Source organism: Lynx rufus, unplaced genomic scaffold, assembly GCF_022079265.1.
Source record: "Lynx rufus isolate CCGP_SWC_20201006 ecotype Redwood Valley unplaced genomic scaffold, mLynRuf1.p SCAF_16, whole genome shotgun sequence".
In the NCBI taxonomy this organism is placed as follows: domain Eukaryota; kingdom Metazoa; phylum Chordata; class Mammalia; order Carnivora; family Felidae; genus Lynx; species Lynx rufus.
The window spans coordinates 11214804-11235406 of record NW_025814830.1 but is presented as its reverse complement, the minus strand read 5'-3'; the positions used below and the strand labels follow the sequence as shown (position 1 = coordinate 11235406).

General features: G+C 52.9%; 2 protein-coding genes across 3 annotated transcripts; both read right to left on the bottom strand.

Annotated features, from left to right (window-relative positions):
• Positions 1-2866: 2866 nt before the first annotated feature.
• Positions 2867-10780, bottom strand: LGALS4 (galectin 4). Its single transcript, XM_047079114.1, has 10 exons — positions 10682-10780; positions 9336-9470; positions 8948-9036; positions 7426-7630; positions 5223-5357; positions 4033-4071; positions 3813-3842; positions 3445-3533; positions 3138-3303; positions 2867-3056 (listed from the first exon to the last, which is right to left on the bottom strand). Exons 1-10 carry the CDS (start codon positions 10778-10780, stop codon positions 2910-2912), a joined length of 1134 nt encoding a protein of 377 aa, XP_046935070.1. The 3' UTR covers positions 2867-2909.
• Positions 10781-10826: 46 nt separating this feature from the next.
• On the bottom strand, positions 10827-19176 carry ECH1 (enoyl-CoA hydratase 1). 2 transcript variants are annotated; one of them, XM_047078105.1, is made up of 10 exons: positions 19090-19176; positions 18241-18436; positions 18014-18102; positions 12975-13099; positions 12839-12887; positions 12574-12638; positions 11863-11933; positions 11699-11770; positions 11300-11450; positions 10827-11119 (listed from the first exon to the last, which is right to left on the bottom strand). In XM_047078105.1, the coding sequence occupies exons 1-10, from the start codon at positions 19127-19129 to the stop codon at positions 11015-11017; spliced, it is 963 nt and encodes a 320-aa protein (XP_046934061.1). In that variant the 5' UTR covers positions 19130-19176; the 3' UTR covers positions 10827-11014. The 2 variants fall into 2 exon arrangements, with proteins under 2 accessions (XP_046934061.1, XP_046934062.1); XM_047078106.1 differs by having other exon boundaries at positions 19030-19114.
• Between the last annotated feature and the right edge of the window lie 1427 nt (positions 19177-20603).

Genomic DNA, 20603 nt, shown 5'->3' with positions numbered 1-20603 from the left:
TATATTTATATCATTTAAAAAAATCTATCTACATATTTCTAATTTCTGGGGCCCATTTCTCCCCGTGGATTTGAGTTTCTGTTTGATGTCAGTTTCTTTCAGTGTGAAGGACTTCCTTTAGCATTCCCTAGAGGGCAGCTCTGTTAACAATGAATTGTCAGCTTTTGTTTATCTGGGACTGTCCTTATTTTGCTTTCGGTTTTGAAATACAGTTTTGTTGAAGATAAAAGTATTTGTTGATAGTTTTCTTTTTCTTTTAGCGCCTTGACTGAGTCATGAAACTGCTCAGCTCCTTTCTAATCTTCTCTGATCCCAAAGATCTTGGGTTTTTTTTTGGGGGGGGGCGTTTTTTTTTTTTTTTTTCTTAATGCTTATTTATTTTTGAGAGAGAGAGGGAGAGCAGGGGAGGGGCAGAGAGAGAGGGAGGCGGAGGATCCGAAGCTGGCTCTGCGTTATCAGCACAGAGTCTGATGCAAGGCTCGAACTCATGAACTGTGAGATCATGACGTGGGCCAAAACCAAGGTCAGATGCATAACCGATTGAGCTACCCAGGCGCCCCTGACCTTCATTGGTTCTATAAAAAGGTAGCTATTAATTGTACTGCTGTTAACGCTGTACAAGACGAGCTCTTCTTCGCTTCCTGCTTTCAAGGTTTTCTCTGTCTTTTATGTTTTTTACAGCAGTTTGACAATAATGGGTCTAGGTGTGGATCTCTTTGTATTTATCTTATTTGCAAGTCATTAAACTTCTTGGATCTATAGATTAATGGCTTTTGTGAACTTTGGCAAGTCTGTAGCCATATTTCTTCAAACATGCTGCAGCAGCGATAGAAAACCAAACATGACCTCTCCAGCTCTTCCATCCCTCTTGCTGAGCCCCTCCAGGCTCTGCTACTGATTTGTTCCTCCGCTGCCATCCCTGGGACATGCCAACCTGGGTAGTGGCCGCCCTAAGCATCCAACTTCATAATCTCTTAGTTGGTTAGTTAGAGCCCCACATGGGGCTCCCTGCTGTCAGCGAGGAGCCCGCTTTGGATCCTCTATCCCACCCCCCACCCTCCGCTCTGCCCCTTCCCCCTCTAAAAAAATTTTTTTTAATTAAATCTCCCCAGATGATTGCAATGTACAGCCACATTTGAGAACTAGATTAAGGGAATAAATGAGACAATAAACAGAATGAATGAATGAATGAATGAACGAACAAATGAATAGACATGGAGAAATGCCTGAATAAACGGATAGGTGAACAAGTGAGGAAATGACAAAGGAATGAATGAATGGGTGAGTGAAAGTGTAAACAAATGAACAAATGATTAAATCCATGCAAGGGTGTGGTGGTAAGAGGATGATTGGCTGGATGGTAGATGGTTAGTGGACAGATGGAGAGAGGAAATGGTAAATGAACAGACAAATAGTTGGAAATGAATAGAAGAATATATCATAAAGATATGGATGGATGACATGATAGGTAGAGAATGAAGAAATGGATGCCTAGACAGAGGGATCAATGGCGCATGGAGAGATGGATAGATGGATGGATGGATGGATGGATGTGATGGAAGGCAGAGAATTGCACGGACAATTGGAGGGATGAACAGATGAATGAGTGAATGCAAGTTGGATGTAAGGATGGCTGAATGGACAGACAGACGGATGAGTGAATAAATAAATGGTTAGATGTTTGAATGGATGGATGGTCAGATGGCTGAGTGAAGGGTTGGGTGATGAATGGATGTACAAACGGCTGGATAGGTGAAGAGTTAGGTGACGGTGAGTGGACGAATGGTTGGATGTTTATTTGTTTTTTTGTGTTTTAGATTTTCAAAAAAATTTTTTAAGTAATCTCTGGGGTGCCGGGGTGGTTCAGTCAGTCGAGCATCCAACTCTTGATTTCCTCTTGGGTCACGATGCGAGGGTTGTGGGATGGAGCCCTGTGGCAGGCTCCACACTGAGCATGGAATCTGCTTGGGAGTCTCTCTCTCTCTCTCTCTCTCTCTCTCTCCCTCTGCTCTCCCCCCACCACCCCACAACTCTTGCTCTCTCTCTCTCAAAGTAAATAAATAAAAGTTCTAAAAAGAATTTCTTTTAATTAAAAAAAAAGTAATCTCTACATCCGATGTGGGGCTCGAACTCACAACCTCGAGATCAAGAGTTGCTGCCCCACCGACGGAGCCAGCCAGGTGTCCTTGACTGTGTATTTAGGTGGGTAGATGAACATATGCTTGGATGGATGTTTGGAGAGATTTATGGATGTGGCGATGGATGAATGGACAGGTGGATACATGGACGGATGGAAAAATGGGTTGTATAGTGACCAAGAGTGTAGCCAGACCACCTTGATTTGAATCCTCATTCTGCCATTTATGTGCCGTGTGACCTTGGGCAATTTGCTTTACTTAAAAATTGTTTTAAATGTTTATTTAACTTTTTTTTTTTTTTTTTTTTTTGAGAGAAAGAGAGAAACAGACCGTGAGCAGGGGAGGGGCAGAGAGAGAAAGAGACACAGAATCCAAAGCAGGCTCCAGGCTCTGAGCTCTCAGCCCAGCTGACGGAGCCACACAGGCGCCCCTGCTTTATTTTAATTTGCCTGTTTCCCCATCTTTTCCAGAGGTACGATAATAATAGTTCCTATCTCCTGGTGTTTTTGTGAGGAGCAAATGAGTTGATACACTTCAAGCCCAAGGTCTGTGTCTGGAATATTCGTAGATTTACTGTGATGGGAAGATCGATGGACAGGTGATGAGGTGGCTGAATGGACAGCGTATGATCGAACCAAGGAAGGAAGGAACAGTGATACGGACGTTACGGACACGCATGAGACACCCTCAGACATTTTATTAAGGGCTTAGAAGAGAGTCCTGTGGGCTCTTTCTCTCTGTGTCCCCAAGAGTTATGGCTCTGGGAATAGATCAGATCTGGATATAGGACAAGTTGATATCACCCTGGATCTCTAGCACGTCCACGTTCTGGAAGGCCGAGAAGCGATGGGAATAGTCGAAGAGGTGCTGGCCGTTGGCGTAAACCTTGAAGCGATCTATGCCACAGCGAATGGACAGCTGCAGGGAGAGGGCAGGCTTGAGGCTAGGGCCAGGACACAGGCTCTGGAGGGAAGGGGGCGAAAGAGACCCCCGACTCACATCGAAGAATTTCCCAGGACCAAATGGGTTGTAGGAGATCTTCTTCTCCTCGGATCCCCACGAACCATTCAGGTAGCTGTTCCGGACCACGGTATCCTCGGTCAGACGGGAGTTAATGTGCAGAGCCATGTCCCCCGTGGACCCCACGATGAAGTTGATTGCAAAGCTGAAGGCAGAGAGGGAAGGAGGTGGGAGTCACACGGGGGCCAGTGCCTGTTCTCCGAGGGAGGAGGGGGCCGGGGCCCAGACTCCTGGGTCTGAAGGAGGAAGCGGGCTGAGGATCGCCGCTTCAGTGCAGACTGGGTACCTCTTGCCTGTAGGGGGTATAAAACCCTTGACTATGATGGTTCTTCGGGCTGTAAGCCCCCCTTGCAAGATCCTCCTGAAGGGCACGGGCTGTGGGGGGAGAACATGGGGTCCTGTCACCTCTCAGGTCACCAGAAGCCAGAGGCAGGGACAAATTTTCAGAGATGGGTGCCCACTCCTAGGAAATGTCCCCAACTCCCGTCCCCTCCCCACTCTGGCCACCAACCCCACCCTCTCCCCGCCTCCCGCCCCAACACCCTCTGCCCACTCTATTTCCCACCCTCTCAGAGCCCCCCCCGCCCACCGTCGGCTCCGGCTTCCCCACAAACTGCCCACCACAGAGCCCTAAACGCCCACGGGACACGTTACCGGGTTGAAGATTGGGGGTCCCTCCATGGTCTGTGAGGTGAGGAAGGAGAGGTGTTATTCTAGAATATTTGACAAATATTTATGGCACACCAACTATATGCAGGTGTATCTCTGGGTGCTGGATTAGTACAACTGGGGGGGCCCACCTCCTTGACCCCCCTCGCACTTCTCACCACCCCTCCCCCGCCACCCCAAGTGGCCACCCAATTCTCCCACTTACAGGCAGGTTACTTGGCAGTTGCTGGGTGTGTCCAAGACCCTATACAGATGAATGGAAGGCAGAAATGGTGAGGGGGGCTGGGGGTCCTTCAGCTGCCCCAAGACCTCCTCAGGCCACCAAGCCCCCACCACAAGAATTCCATCACCCATCGACAGGTACTTACTGGGTTTGCCGGCGTGCCCATGGGTGTCTGTGGGCACAAAGGCAATGTGTGTAGGAAGGCAGGCAATGAGGGAGACCCCAAACTAGGGCCTGGGGGTGGGGGGCGTCAGGGATGCCTGCCCAGGGCAGCCCCACGACCGCGGTCCAAGAGAACTCTGGGGTCAAAGAGTGGCACCCAGGTGGCTCATTAATGGAGAGGAAATTGCCACGTTTAGGGATCTTCGGGACACAGTGACCCTCCACCCCTTTAGGGTGAGCCTGGCGCATTCTACTCTTGCGCCCTCCCTGGTCCTGCTTCCTCCTGTCTCTGTGCCTCGGTTCCCCCATCTGTAAAATGGGTCCGATGATCATCAGAGCACTTTCCCCGAGGAGGTGGGGGACGGGGGCGTACAGGCTGGGGAGTAGAGAGCCCTCAGCTGAAGGACATGGCTGGCGTCTAGAGTCCGAGTGCTGCTATGGGTGTTTTGGTGCCTGTCTGTTCACTGTGGACGTGGGAATGGGGTTTCTAGGTCATCGCGTGTGTCTCCGCTCAGCTTTCGCAGACGCTGCCCAGTCATTTCCAGGGGAGTGTCGGGCCAGTTCCCCAGCCTCGCCCACAATCGGTATTGTGTGCCTTTCCCTCGATAGCTCTTCTCGTTAGGTGGGGGGAGGCAGCTCGTTGTGACTTGAAGTGAGTTTCTCTCCGGTGACTAGCAATGTTGGGCAACTTCTCAGGGACTCGCCTACTATTCCCCGTGGCTTTTGTTCCTCCTTATCTTTGCTCCTTGACTCAGCTGACGGACTTCCTCCTCCTCCCGGAAGCCTTCCCCTCGGACTCCCCAAACCTCCTGTCTCCCACCCCGGCCTTGACCGCTTAGAGCCAACACTGCCTGGGGAAATGTCTTCCCAGTGGATTGTCTTAGTTGCCTCTGAGTCTGTGGCTCAGCCAGCGAAGGGCCTGGCACGGAGCAGGTGCTTGGGGGAAATAAAGGAGTGAGGGAATGAATTAAGGAAGGAAGCAGGCACATAAGTGAGGAGACGCCACCCACCTGGCTTGGCGGGGGGTTGCCGCCAATGAAATTGATTGATTGAAGCTCCAGGTCCCCATCCACTTGCAGGTGGGTGACCATCTGCAGGGGTAGCCGGTGCCCAAACTCATAGAAGGGATTTCCATTTACCACCACCTGGAGGGCAGGGGGTGAGGTCAGAGTCAGCCCCCATGACCTTGGGAAAGCAGAAACAGGAGGCAGGCAACAGAGATCTTTTTAACTCGGAGACGCGTCTTGGGGACGAGCTGGGATAGCCACGGAGTCAGGAATCTCGGAGTCTGCAGGTCGGAGGTCAAGCCGGGGTCAAGGGGCAGCTCATAGACCGGTGGTTGGGAGACAATGGAGAATGTAGTCAGGAGAGCGATCGATCGCGAGATAATCAAGTCAGAGTTTTGGTTTCGGTGCCAAAGGAGATGGGCCCGAGTCTAGCTCTGACGCGTTGGCTGTGTGACCTTGGGGAAGTCATTCCACCTCTCTGAGCCTTTGGAGGCTCACCCTGGGATTGATGGGAACATTAAAACCCAGCCAGGCCTGTCAAAGGCGTTGTGGAAATCCTGTGTGGAGCCTTGTTATCATATCTCAGCGTCCTTGATGTCCTCAGGTTCTATTTATGGCGCCAGGCAGGGGGCATGGGGCTGACAGCCAGCTCCGGAGGAGTCTTATTTCTGGACTTAGGTGCTGGTGCCACGGGTGTGTTGTCTTTGTGAAACACCAGCGAGCTCTGTACACATGGCTCGCACTCTTTTGTGCACTTCAGTAACACATTTTAAAAAATACTTGCGATGCACCCAGGTGACTCCGTCGGTTAAGCGTCCGACTTCGGCTCAGGTCACGATCTCACGGTTTGTGGGTTCGAGCCCCGCGTCCGACTCTGTGCTGACAGCTCGGAGCCTGGAGCCTGCTTCGGATTTGGTGTCTCCCTCTCTCTCTCTCTCTCTGCCCCTCCCCCTCTCACCCTCTTTCTCTCTCCCTCTCAAAAATAAACAGGCATAAAAAATTTGTTGTAAATAAAGCTTAATAAAATTAAAAAATTAAGAAAATTAAAAATACTTGCATAGGGGCACCTGGGTGGCTCAGTCAAAGCGTCCAGCTTCAGCTCGGGTCATGATCTCATGGTTCGGTTCGTGGGTTCGAGCCCCATCTCTGGCTCTGTGCTGACAGCTCAGAGCCTGCTTCGGATTCTCTGTCTCCCTCTCTCTGGTCCTCCCCCACTGGCACGCGAGCACGTGCTCTCTCTCTCTCTTTCTCTCTCTCAAAAATAAAATAAACTTAAAAAAAATACTTGCATCATAGTAATCAGTCACAGCGTGTGGGCCTTATCCGGAGGCGGAGTCAAACAAAGTGCAGACAAGACTCAGGTCATGATCTCACAGTTCGTGGGTTCGAGGCCTGTGTTGGGCTCTGTGCTGACCATGGAGAGCCTGCTCAGGATTCTCTCTCGCTCCCTCTTTCTCTGCCCCTCCTCTGCTTGAGCTCTTGCCCTCATGCTCCCTCTCTCTCTCAAAACAAACTTTAACACAACAACACACCTTAAGGTATTTATGAGGTCACCGGGACGGCTGACAGGACGTGAGGGCCCCAGGAAGAATTGTCAGTGCTTGAGGTATGGTAACGGCCTTGTGACTATGTTCTTAAACACTGAGATATTTATGAATGAAATTATGTCTGGGATTTGCTTTTAAATCAGATGAGAGGGAAGCGTCAGGGAAGGATGCAAACACAGGGGCCTGGAGCTCACGACCACTGGAGCTGGCCAAGGGGACCAGCGGGTCACTGCACCCGCGCCTCCTCTTGTGTGTGTTCAGAGTTGTCCAGAAGAAAGAGCAAGAATACGCGTTTTGCAAGAATGCAGAGGAACAAAGCGATCTACGTTAAACATGACAAGGCTGCCCAAGGTAGAGGAATAGGAATGAGGAACGTGAGAAAAAAAAAAAAATTGTTTAAGAGAAAAAGTGTTTAACAGGCAGGAAAGAAGGAAAAGAAAAAAGTGAGGTGGGAAGGGGGAGGGGAGAGGGAGGAGGGGAGGAGAAGGAGGGGGAGAAGGGGGAGAAGTAGGAGAAGGGGAGGAGAGGGGAGCAGGGGGAGGTACAGCTGGAAGAGAGGAAGAGAGGGAGGAAGGAAGGTGGAGAGGGAGGGAGAGGGAGGCAGCGGGGAGGAGGAAGAGGGGTTAGGGAGGAGGGAGGCCCCGCCCCCAAGCTCAGACCTTGTAGTGCTCGGCCTGGACCATGAACACCAGCTCAAAGGCGGTGCCCTTGCGGAAAGGCATGCTCCTTTTCTTCTCCTCGCTGCCCCATTTGCCACCTTGCATGGAGTTGAAGACCACCTTGTCCCAGCCATCGAAGCGGGGATTGAAGTGGAAGGCGATATCTGACCCCGAGTGCTGCCCCGCCACGAAGTTCACGGAGAACCTGGTGGGACAGGAAGGGCTGTTCCCCCGGCCCCACCTGCCTGCTCACCCGGCCCTCCTCCTGGAAGCCCGCTCAGACCTACCCGGTTCTCACTTCCCCGACGGGGCAGGAGGGGGGTTGGGGGACAACGACAAAAACGGGACAGCACACTTGGGCACGGCTGACCCGAGAGAGGGGGGCGGGGGTAGTGCCCTGGAGTCCAGGAGGACTGCCGTGCTCATTCCCTTCCCCTAACCAGACCACCGCCCCCCCAGCCCCTCCCAACTTTAAATAAGACCACAACTGGGACTCCTGCATTTCCAAGGGCCGGGCACTGTCCTAGGAACCTCTCTGCTCCCTCCCTGACCTGGAGACCTTTCCCCACCAGCAGCCAGGGGGTACCTAGGAACCCACACGACCCACCCCTTCCCTCAGGCCAGCATCCCTGAAGTTATTCCAACTGGGCACACACACCCCCACCTCAGGGCCTTTGCAAGGGCTGTTCTTTCTACCGGCCTATACTCCCAGGCTCCCTCCCTCCTCTTCTGTGGGTCTTTGAAGTGTTCCCACCCCCTACCCTATTTAAAGGGACAGTGCCACAGGGTCTCCCCCCCATCCATTCCCCAACTCCTTTCCCAGTTTGTCTGCTTAGCACTTATCACCACTTTGATTTTTGATTTTGATTACAGATTTGATTTTTGTCTTTCACCTCTCCTCTCTACTAGGATGTCAGCTCCATGTGGGCAGAGATCTTGGCCCTGTCGACTGCTCTGTCCCCAGTGCCCAGGCACACAGTGGGCACAAAATGACCAAAAAACCAACGAGCGAGAAACAACAATGCCTTCAGCTCGTTCCCATCTTTATCACCATTTTAAGGCCCTAAAAAAATGTTAAGACTTATTTTAGTGCTTACTTTCCAGTTTTACGCATTGAACCCTCAGGACAATCCCATTCTACAGCCGGGAATCTAAAGCACAGAGAGGCGTGGTGCCTTTCCCCGGTCACACAGTTGGCCAGTGACAGAGCTGGCCAGGCCGAGCTCAGAGCCTGTGATCTGAATTCATGCTGTCACACCCATCAATTCCAGTCCAACATCCCAGCTCCCGGGCTGGGCTGCCTCTCTCCGTGAGCCTCCCTGACGCCTCCCAGCCCCCAGGCTCCCTGCTCCTGGTCACCAGGTCCTGGACGTCCCAGGGGCTAGAGCTGATCTTTGGCCATTGGGTGCAGGGGCACAGAGCTCCCCTTCCCAAGCAGGAAGGAAGAAGGTCTTCTGCATTAGGGCGGAAGCCCCTGTTTGTAGCCCCTCCTAGCCTAGCCTGGCGGAGGGGAGTGCCTTACCTCTTCATGTGCTCGCTAGCCACTCCTTGGATGTAAACAGACATTCCGATGCAGAGACCACCCGGGATGGGCTTGTTGTAGGGCAGAGTCTGTGGAAGGGGCCTGGTGAGACTTTACCCCTCATCGAGAAGCCCCCCGCACTCTCATCGGGACACTAGGGGTGAAGGGTCCGCGGGAAGGTGAAGAGAGCGAGCCTCAGGTGTGGCTATGAAGAGCCAGGGCGTCAGGATGGGAGTAAATCAAGCCCCAGGGTCAGTATCGGGTAAATCAGAGTCAAGGTTGGGGGCGAGGGCACGTCTGAGGAATCAGGATGAGAGGAAATTGGTGCGTGGGGTTCAGGGTGAAACTAAGCCGGGGCCTGCGGTTGGGGCCTGGGCCGCTATCTCACCGGGTTGTAGGTGGGCTGGTAGCCGGGTGCAGGGACATAGGCCATCTTGAGAGGCTGGGCTGGTGGCTCGTCGTCGTCCGGTGAGAAGAGGTGCAGGAGTGGGGAATGGTGGCAGATGGCAGGAGGGGGGTGGCTCTTATACCGGAGGATAAGGGAGTGGCTGGCGGGGCAGGGTCCACAGGGCCCCTCTTCCGGGCATTCCCGGCTCCCATCTTTTTCTAGGGCACCCCCTTGTGTCCCTTTTCTTACTAGCCTCACTGGTAACCAGTCAGAACCCAGTTCATCTATCTGGGTCAGGTCAGGAGGACTCAGGTCAGAGCCCCCTCCTTCAGGCCCTTCCGCAAAGAGGAAGTGTAGTGAACTTCAGCCCCGCCAGGGCCTTATCAGAGCCCATAAAAGCCTGCCCAGACCTTTGTTAGCAGAGGGAGGGTGAGTCCAGGAGGGTTGGGCAGGGCAAGGCTGCAGGCGCGACCTGTGACAGATGGGCAATGGGAGTGGGTGAAAGCAGGGAGGAGCTAGATGCCTGGACACTCTTAGGAACCGCGGAAGGCATTTGCATGCCCACTGCATGCCGGACCCGTGCACACTGCACTGTATAGTTTTTAATTAATTAAATAATTAATTAAAAAATTTCTTAGCGATTACTCATTTTTGACAGAGCACGAGCAGGGGGAGGGGCACAGAGAAAGGGAGACACAGACCCCAAGCAGGCTCCGGGCTGTCAGCACAGAGCCGGACGCGGGGCTCGAACTCACAAACCACAAGAGCTGAAGTCGGCTGCCCAACGGAATGAGCCACCCCGGGGGGGCCCTGGACTGCATAGATCACGACTTCTGGAGCCAGGAGTGCTGGGTTCAGATCTTGCCTTGGCCACTTCCTGGCTGTTTGGTCTTGAATTAGTTTGGCCTGAACCTCAATTTCCTGATTTGCCCAACTGTAAAATGGGGATATTAGTAGTATCGACCTCACAGAAGCCTTGAAAGGAGTCACTCAGGGAATAAATGCTCAGAACAGGACTCGGCATATAGAAGGCATTAAATTAATCCTTGGCCTCTTGGACTCGTTCTAAACATAAACCCAGGAGGTTGGGCTTATCTACGGACATGAAAACCTGAAGCTTAAAGAAGTGAGGCTGTTGGCCCGAGACTGGGTGTCAGCAGAACTCTAGCCAGACTCCAGCGTCGCATCCCGTTAGGCTATGCAGTGAGTGGGTGCCAGGCAGGGTGAACGGAGCTCTGGAGCCTGGAGCAGGCAGGGAGACCGGCCGCAGCCTTTAGGCCGCAGAAGGCACTGACTTGTGCTTGCCCCGCCCCTGCCAGACTTTCTATTGGCCCTGGGCTGCCCACTGCCAGCTCTGAATGGGCATCGCCTACGTGGCTCCCGTTCCCATTGGCCAAATCTCTGTCCCCAACATTCAGCGCTGAGGGCCGTGGGCACAGGCGCATCTTGGCTCCTTGCTGCCTCTCCTCTCTTTGCAATAAAGACACCGGGTTCCTTAAGTAGCTTTATTGTTTGGGTGAAGATAAGGCCCTGGGCATGAGGAAATCAGTGTCCCAGCTATAAATTGGGAGATCAGGCATGAAGGCACGGAGGCGACGATCCTCACTAATCCTCCTTCTCTGTGGATGAGGAAACGGCATGAGGTGGGACAAGGGGCAAGGCCTGGCCCTTGGGGGCTCTCAGAGCTTGGAGAAGTTCACGCTCTTCAGGTCCTTCTTCTCCAATGTAGCCTGGACAGACTTAACGATGTCCTGGGTTTGCAGCATGCTCATGTTCCAGGTGGCCTGGATGAAGAGGGTGGAGCATAATGGCAAGGGCAGGGAATGGAATTGGGCCAATGAAAAACAGGGAAGAGACAGCGCGCCAATCGGAGGGCAAGGCCTGCAGAGGTCTGCTTGCAGGGGCCCTGATTGGTCGCTCTGGGACTGGAGAGGGGCTGTGATTGGCTGGACGGAGAGCCTTACCATGTAGTTGAGACTCTCGGCCACGGAATGGTTGCGGGAGTAGATCAGGTTGACTTTGGTGCTCTGCACTGCCACAGGGCTCTTGGTGGAAATCTCTTCCGCCAGGGTGAAGGCTGCCTCAAGCATGTCCTCCTTGTTTGGGAACACCCGGCTGCGGATGAAGGGAATCCGTAATGGGGTGTGGGGATTCCGGGAAGGTTCCCACGGATGAAGAATCGGCCAACCACAGTGGAAAGCGGAAAACCGCCCAGTGAGAGAGACCAATCAGAGCAGGGCACTGGACCCCAGAATAAAGAATTGACCACCCAGAGAGTGGAATCTGTGAAGATACACGGGGACCCAAAGAGCCCTGCCCAGGTTGCGCCCGAGCCTTCAACCAGCCCAGGCCTCGGCCCCTACCTGACCAGACCACTGCCCAGGGCCTCATCAGCCATCATCTTGCGGGAAGTGAAGGCCAGCTCGTTGACCAGGCTGCAAGAAAGCGGGGAAAGCCTATCAGGGGACGGGCCTCATCCTGGGCCCGGGAGATGCCCGGGGTCCCCTCCCTCGGCTGCTCCGCTCACCTCTGGTTTCCGATGACTTTGGGCAGTCGCTGCAGCGTTCCCACATCAGCTGCCAAACCTATGTCCACCTCCTGGGGTGGGCCATCGTATCAGCGCTTGGTTTGTGCCCGATACTGCCCCCCACCATGTAACCTCAGTGCCAGTGAAATCCCGCATTTACTGTAGAGGCACATTCCACACCCACCTCAGAGACTGCCCCCCCCCCCCCATTTCATTGCCATCCACATGCTTTCACCCAGGTAACTTCTTTCAGCCTAGAATACAGCCCACTTCCCAATTCCTCTGCCCTCCCAACTTCTTAGGGTCGGCCACGTCTATCTCCAGAGGGAAGCCCTCAAACTCTGCCCATCTGACCCCCTTCCTGCCTCTACGGGTTCCATCCTGTCTGCGTCCTCTCCAGGACTGATCCCAGCAGCAACCCCAGCCGCATCTCCACCCCCGTACCTTTACTCACTCCTAACCCCACGTAGACTGCATGGCCTCCCCTTGACTTCCCTCATGGCCAAAGTGTTACTTTTTAAGATGCAGTTCTGCTTGACTCTTCCGTGAAGCCCTCCGGGCTCACTCCAAGCCCTCCCTTCTCCCCCTCCCTCTCCCCCCCCCCCCCCGCTCCCTTAGCCTCCCCTGTCACTGCTCTGCCCCCACCCAGCCACTCACTGCCCAGCTCCATGCAGGATCCGAGGACACAGAAGCTCGGGGAGGATGGCTCACCTTCACCTGGAAGAAAGCATCCTGGGCACAGTACCGGATGTCACAAGCAGTGACGAGGTCCACACCTGCGAGGTGGAGGCCAGGGGCATTAAGCAACCACATGAACCAACCCCTCCTCCCAGGTGGTGGGGTCGCACCCCTGGACCGAGTTGAGCTAGCAACTGATCTGAGGCTGGCGGTCACTGGCCGAGGCGGAAGGGCGGCAGCCAATAGGCGCCCGGCCAGCGTGGGTGCCCGGATGCGTGGCGGGTGTCTGCGTACTCACCCGCACCAATACAGGCCCCGTGGATGGCGGCGATCACCGGTTTAGGGCACTGCAAGGGAACGGAAGGGGGTGGTGGTCAGGGCTGGTCTGGAAGAGGTGGACGGGGCTGGGGGTGGTGCCCTGCCTGCCCCTGCACCTTCTCGATGACACTGAAGCTCTCTTGGTATCTGCTGATGAGGTTACGGAGCTGCCAGCTGATGCGGGCCACATCATCTCCTTGGGGCTGGAGGATATCCGAAGCCATGTCCATGAGGTCGATGCCTGGTGGGGAGGTACGAGGAGGCTCACGTAGTCCCCCCCCCCCCAGGCACCCTCCCTCCCCATCCACTGCCCCAACTAGCGGTCAGGACTCAGACTTGGCAGATTTGAACCCCCAAACCACCGCCAGTGTTTTGAGAAAGCCGCTCACACAGGGCTTTGCCAGGGATCGCATATGGGGTGTGAAATACATAAATGCTGACATTGATAGGGCCGTTACTCACTTTATCCTCACAACGACCCTATGAGGTGGCTATTACCATCGCCAGTTTTACTGGGAGTAAACTGAGGCACCGGACATTAAAGTCACTTGCCCAAGGTCACACTGGCTTGTGAGTAATGGCACTGGAATTGTAAGCCCGGGACCATGCACTGGCTCCAGAGGTCATGCTTGTCACCATTATGCCAGATGGCACAGGAGACAGGCTTTTGGCAGGAGTCAGTGGTGGGAATGGTCCCTCAGAGAGAAGACTCGAGAGAGAGCAAGTTTTCGTGGCTCCAACTGCAAGACGATCCCAAGTCTAACCTTTGTTCCACTAATCCTTCTCCATGACCTCTACTCTGGCTAAAATACTTTCTCCTGGGCTCCCTGTTCCCTGCCCCGACCATTTCCCACACACAGCCAAGAGAACTTGTGAGCATGTCAGGGGGGCCTTTTCTTCCCTCCCACCCCACTTACTTAGAAGAAAATACAAGGTATGTGCCGGGACCTTACCAGCCCTCCTGAACACTGTCCCTAGCCCATTCCTTTGGGCACAGAGGCCTCCAACCGTTCCAGGGCCGCCTGGGTGGCTCCGTCGGTGAAGCATGTGACTCTTGGTTTCAGCTCAGGGCACGATCTCGTGTGGCTCGTTGAGTTCGAGCCCCGTGTCAGGCTCCACACTGACTGTGCAGAGCCTGCTTGGGATTCTCTCTCTCCCTCTCTCTCTCTCTGTCCCTCCTCTGCTCTCTATCTCTCTAAATAAATAGATACTCTTAAAAAAATAAAAAAAGAAGAAGAAGAAGACTGACCCCATCATTCTGTCCAGGCCACAGCCCGAAAGTCATCTCCTCAGAGAAGCCCACCTCAGCCACGCGGGCTAAACAGCAGCCCCGTCATCCTCTATCTCATTTTCTCTGTCTCATCTCCTACACTGCCCTCTTGTTCCCACAGAATTACGTGCTTATTTCGAGGGCCCATCTCCTTTTCCGGGACGTGAGCTCTATGAGTGGAGGAGTTTTGTCTTTTTGCCCACTCCCGCATCCCCAGTGCCTAAACTGAGCCCAGGGCACAGGAGGTGTTCAGTAAGCGAACAGTATAGACAACAGTCCCTGCCCTCACTGAGCTGCCCTTCAGTGGGGGGAAGACAAACGAATAAGAAAATACATTTTGTCGGGTGGTGACAGTGCTAAACGAAAATTACAGCAGGGAAGTGGAACGGAATGTGCGTGTGTGTGTGTGTGCGCACGTGTGTGCAGTGAGAGCTGTTGCAGTATTAAATGGGGTGGTCATGGACCCTCTCATTGAAAAAGTGACTTTTGAGTGGAGATCTGAGGAAGGAGAGGGAGGGAGCTATGGGGCTAGCTGGGATCAGACAGTTCCAAATGTCAGGAAGGGCCAGCGCAAAGGTCCTGTGGTAGGAATGCCCCTGGGCTGTATGAGGAGCATGGGGGCGGTCAGCATCGCAGCAGTGTAGTGAGTGAAGGGGAAAGTGGGAAGAGCCAAGGTTGGAGAGCTTTACGGGGCAGAGGGTATGAGGCCTCACCGGCCAGGGGGCAAACTCTGGCTTTTTCTCTGAGGGAGGCCTTGCCAGGAGATGATTCTGAGCAGAATCATCCTTCACTTTTTTCTTCCTGGGGTTCATCCTTCTCGTCCCTTTGCCTCTGAACGATGCTATCTGACAAACCAGGAAAACCATTCCCACATCTGGCTACATCCCCAGTCCTCTGGGGCTTCACTGCCTCCACAGCTGGTTGAAATAAGTGAGACCTGAGAATTTAGGGCTGAGGGGTAGGGCTAACTTGGTGCATGTTAAATACGCGGAAGACAGGATCGCGCTCCCGCCCCCAGCCTTGGCCAGGCCACTTCCTCCTCTGGGCCTTGGGTTTCTCCTGCACAAAATGGGGGTAACACCCTCCTGAGAGCTGATGGAGAGATGGCAACAATTAAAGGCGAGAGACAGCCCCAGAGGCCCTTCACACCCCACTAATGGCATCACAGTTACCATTTCGGCACCTGCTGGCTTCTGCGCCCACGTCTGTGAAGCCTGGGCGACTCCGCAGAACCCATGCTGACTCCCAGAGCAAGCCCAGCTTGGCACTTGGGACACCTCCTTTCAGTGGCTTTTCTGGCTTCCCTGCACCACCGGGACGCGCACACTCTGGCTTTTCCAACCCCTCGCAGTAAAGGACCCCAGACCACGGGATCAGGTGTCCCCCTCTAAGGTATGAACTACTCGGAGTGCCTGGGTGGCTCCGTCGGTGAAGCGTCCGACTTTGGCTCAGGTCACGATCTTGAGTTTTGTGAAACCGGGCCCCTTCGTCAGCTCCGCGCTCTCTCTCTCTCTCTCTCTCTCCCTTTCTCTCTGCCCCTCGCTCCCTCGAGCTCTTAAAAATATACATAATTATATACATAATACATATAATATATGTACGGACCTGTATATGCGTATATACATATATTACATATGCATATATACATATATTACATATGCGTAATATGTTACGGACCTGCCCACCTATGACAACTGCACGCGTGGTGTGGGTGGACAAGATATAAACCACTGCCCGACAACATGGGGCAGATTCTGGAGGACGGAGGACGTCATCACTTAATTTCTTTCTTTCTTTCTTTTTTTTTTAATTTTTTTTTTTTTTAGCATTTATTTTTGAGACAGAGAGAGACAGAGGATGCGCAGGAGAGGGTCAGAGAGAGAGGGAGACACAGAATCTGAAACAGGTTCCAGGCTCTGAGCTGTCAGCCCAGAGCCCGATGCGGGGCTCGAACTCATGGACCGCGAGATCATGACCTGAGCCGAAGTCAGACGCCCAACTGACTGAGCCACCCAGGCGCCCCTCTTTTTTTTTTTTTTTAAAGCAGGCTTCACACCCAGCGCAGAGCCCAACACAGGGCCTGAACTCATGACCCTGAGTTCAAGACCAAGAGTCAGGACGCTCAACCGACGGAGCCACCCAGGGGCCCTAGGAAGTTAGCACTTAAAAGAAGGGACTGGCACCAAGTGAGGTGGGGGTTGTTAAAGTTTCTAGACTGAGGCGAGGTTGCAAGTGGTGCTTGAAGAACCAGAAAACAGAGTCCAGGGTGACCGTAGCTGCTGGAAAGTGTGGGGGGAAATTCCAGAAAAGAAGAGAGAGCCAGAGAGGGGAGCCCCAAATTCTGTGGATAAACTCTGCCCAAATCTCTTCCTGACCCATGAACCATGCATGCAGCCCAGCAAGAGATTTAAAAACTGATTCCGCTAACACAGGAACCTCCACCCTCTCTGCCGGGTCCAGGATAGCATCCAAGTTCCCACGTCCTTCCATAGTCCAATATCCAGGGTACAATCCAAACTTATTCCAAATGCAAACAAAAAGAAGGATGAGACCCAGTTGTTCAAGAGAAAAGACGACGAACAGGGATTGACCCCAAAGTCACCCAGATGTTGGAATCGGGAAACAGGCACCTGGGTGGCTCAGCCAAGTGCCAACTCTTGATTTTGGCTCAGCTCATGATCTCACGGTCTATGAGATCGAGAACCCGCATCGGGCTCTGTGCTGACAGCGCGGGGCCTACTTGGGATTCTCTCTCTCCCCCTCTCTCTCTGCCCCTCCCCTGTTCGTTCTCTTTTGCTCTTGCTTTCTCAAAATAAATGGGTAAGCTTTAAAGAGTTTTAAAACAGTGGTTATAACTATGATCAACAGTGCAAAGAAAAACATGCTTGCGACAAATAACGAGACACGCAACTTCAGTAGAGAAATGGCGAAATATAAAAAAGAACCAAATGGAAATTTGAGAACCGAAAACTACAGTATCTGAAATTTTTAAAAAAAAGATCACTGGATGGGCTTCACAAGCAGAACAGCGATGACAAAGGAGTCAGTGAATGTGGTCAGGGGAAATGATCCCGTCTGAAGAACAGTCCCGTGGCACAATAAAATTTCGAACAGACATGTAATTGGAAATCAGTTCGTGTGTGTTAAATAATTATATGAAAGCATCTTATTATAATACACTTTAGTGACATTAAAAAAAAACAACAACCGAGAGGTTAAGGGCCTTGGTCAAGATCAGACTTCAAAGCCCATCATCCTGTCCATATTCTGTTGGACTAACTTTGAGATTTGAAGGTTTTAAATTAAAGAGAAAAAAAAAGATAAAAGTGGAAGTTAGAAGCTGGTTAAAACCTTAATTAAGAAGCATTGTTTGGGGGCGCCTGGGTGGCGCAGTCGGTTAAGCGTCCGACTTCAGCCAGGTCACGATCTCGCGGTCCGGGAGTTCGAGCCCCGTGTCGGGCTCTGGGCTGATGGCTCAGAGCCTGGAGCCTGTTTCCAATTCTGTGTCTCCCTCTCTCTCTGCCCCTCCCCCGTTCATGCTCTGTCTCTCTCTGTCCCAAAAATAAATAAACGTTGAAAAAAAAAAATTTTTTTTAAAAAAAAAGAAGCATTGTTTGGGGCACCCGAGTGGCTAAGTCAGTTAAGCATCCGACTTCGGCTCAGGTCATGATCTCACGGGTCATGGGTTCTAGCCCTGTGTTGAGCTCTGTGCGGACGGCTTGGAGCCTGTTTTGGATTGTGTCTCCCTCTCTCTCTGCCCTTCCCCCAGTTGCGTTCTGTGCGTGTCTCTCTCAAAAATAAATAAACATTAAAAAAAAAAAAAACAAAAACATTGTTCCATTGCCAGGAGCAGTGGCAGGGGTGGGGGTGGAGAGCACCCGGTACCTGAAGTGAACAGTTTTCCTGCACCAGAGATCACCACAGCCCGGCAGTCAGGGTCTTGCGCTATCTTGCTGAAGCACTCCACCATCTCTCTGTGGAGGGGCAAGGAGGGAAGGGCTGCGTATCCCCTGCCCTCAGGTCACCCGACCCCCACGCCCCACCCCTGCCCACTCCCTCAGCCCCTGCCTCCTCCTGCAGGCAGGCCTCCCTCGGTGATCTGCAGGCCCTACCTCCAGCAGGCCCTGTTGATGGCATTTCTCTTCTCAGGCCGGTTGAGCTGCACGTGGAGAATGTGTTTCTGAGCAGCGGTCACTCGAAGGGACTCATAGCTGTGGTCTGGCGCTTCTTTGGGGGCCTCTTCTTGTGCGTTGGAGCTCATGGGGCGAAGGCTAAGGCTGAGACCCTGAGGAGTGGGAGCCATCAGGCCTGGGGAGGCAAAGGAAAGAAGAGACTTTGATGACCCCAGATTGGGGTCACAGAGCCATCAAGGGCAGACGGCACACATTACTTCTCAGTGATGTCAGATTGGGGAACACAGGCCCCTAAGAAACCTCAAGGCAGGGGCGCCTGGGTGGCTCAGTCGGCTAAGCCTTGGGCTCTTGGTTTTGGCTCAGGTCATGATCTCACTATTCGTGAGTTCGAGCCCCAAACTGGGCTCTGCGCTCACAGCGCAGAGCCTGCTTAGGATTCTTTCTCTCCTTGCCCTCCCCCCCCCCCCCCCCCCCCGCGCTGTGCCACCTCACCCCCACTCGCTCTCTATTTCTCTCAAAATAAATAAACTTAAAAAACAAAAACAAAAACAACTTGAAGATTAGGAGTGCACTTGTCAGTGGCCCCAGTGCCTGCACTACTTCGGACCCTTTAGCATGGGAAGGAGGGACCCCAGACTGGGAATACCAAGCTGTCAGTCACCCTATTGTAAGACACAGGCCTGCAGAATTAGGGAGCTCTTTGGCTGGAAGCACGTGCACCCCTGTGTTGAAAGCGCTCAGACCGTGACCCGGGACAGGCTTCCTCACCCTACGGTGGCTACGACAGCACGACAGAGCTAGGGACTCCCAGAGACCGAGGTGACTCACGCCGTATCAGCAGATCTCGGAACCTGAGAGAAACCGCCATCTCTGCCACCTCCGCCACTGAGTTGTAGTCGGGAGTGACCAGGCAGAAGGAAGACAAGGGGGCGGGCGCGAGGCCACCATGTTTGGCGAGGGCATTGATGCCGCAGCCTGACTGGCGGTGACGCCAGTATTTCCTCCATCTTTACTAAGGGCAACCGGAAATAGTTTTCTGAGTTCGCCGATTACAGCTTAGAAATGAGACCTTTGCCCCAGTAGGAACCTGGCTTGTTGCTGCCGGATAATTCATCAGGGGACTGCCTTATAATGATGGAAAAATTGGAAACAGCTGAAATGTTCAAGGACGTAATGGCAGAATAACTGCAGCGCTGCAACTTTGTAATCATGCCCTTGTACCATGTTAACTGAAAAGAAAAAAATTATCTAGTACTGAGTATAACCCACATAAGGGAATGAAAAGATAGACAACAGACGAGCCAACAATGGGCTGTCTGTGTAATCTGTTTGAGCTCTCACACCAACAGGTCGCACCATTTTTCACTGTATGCAAAGGAAACCGGAGCTTGGGGAAGGAAAGTCGCTAGTTCAAGGTTATCTGGGCTTTAGGAGTAAAGAGGGGATTAATGTGGCTTTGAAGTTCATGTTCTTAAAATAATTTCTTTAAAAATAAAACCGGGGCGTCTAGGTAGCTCAACTGGTTGAGCAGCCGAATTTGGTTCAGGTCATGATCTCCCGGTTTGTGAGTTTGAGCCCAGCGTTGTGCTCTGTGCTGGCAGCTTGAGAGCCTGGACCCTGCTTCGGATTCTGTGTCTCCCTTTCTCTCTGCCCCTTCCCCGCTCATACTCTGTCTCTCTCTCTCTCTCTCTCAAAAATAAACATTAAAAAGAAATAAAAAAGTTTATGGCTGCAAGGAGACTGTAGTTTCTCCTTTCCAGATGCTGTCTGCAACACCCTGGTGAAGCAATTTATCCCATAAATGCCATGTGACTTCAGATGTTAATCTGTTTTAAAACCTCACGGAGGGGGGGGGGCAGGTGCCTCGGCAGCTCAGTCAGTTAAGTATCTGACTTCAGCTCAGATCATGATCTCATGGTTCGTGAGTTCAAGTCTTCAAGCCCTGCATCAGGTGAGCATGAGCCCTGCTTCAAGTAAACACAAGCTCTGCTTTGAGTGAGCCCTGCTTCTCTTTCCCTTTCTCTGCCCCTCACTCACTTGTGCCCTCTTTCTCTCTCAAAAACAAAACAAAAACTTCACAGTAAATCCCTGGGGCGCCTGGGTGGTTCAAAGTCAGTTAAGCATCCAACTTGGAGCCCAACGTGGGGCTTGAATTCACAAACCACGAGATCGTGACCTGAGCTGAAGCCAGCTGCTCAACCTACTGAGCCACCCTGGTGCCCCTCAGACTTTGGATCTTGGCACAGGATCCAAGGGATCGAGCCCGATGCTGATAGCATGGAGCCTGCTTGGGATTCTCTCTCCCTCATCCCTTGTCCCCCCACCCCAGCTCTTGTGGTCTC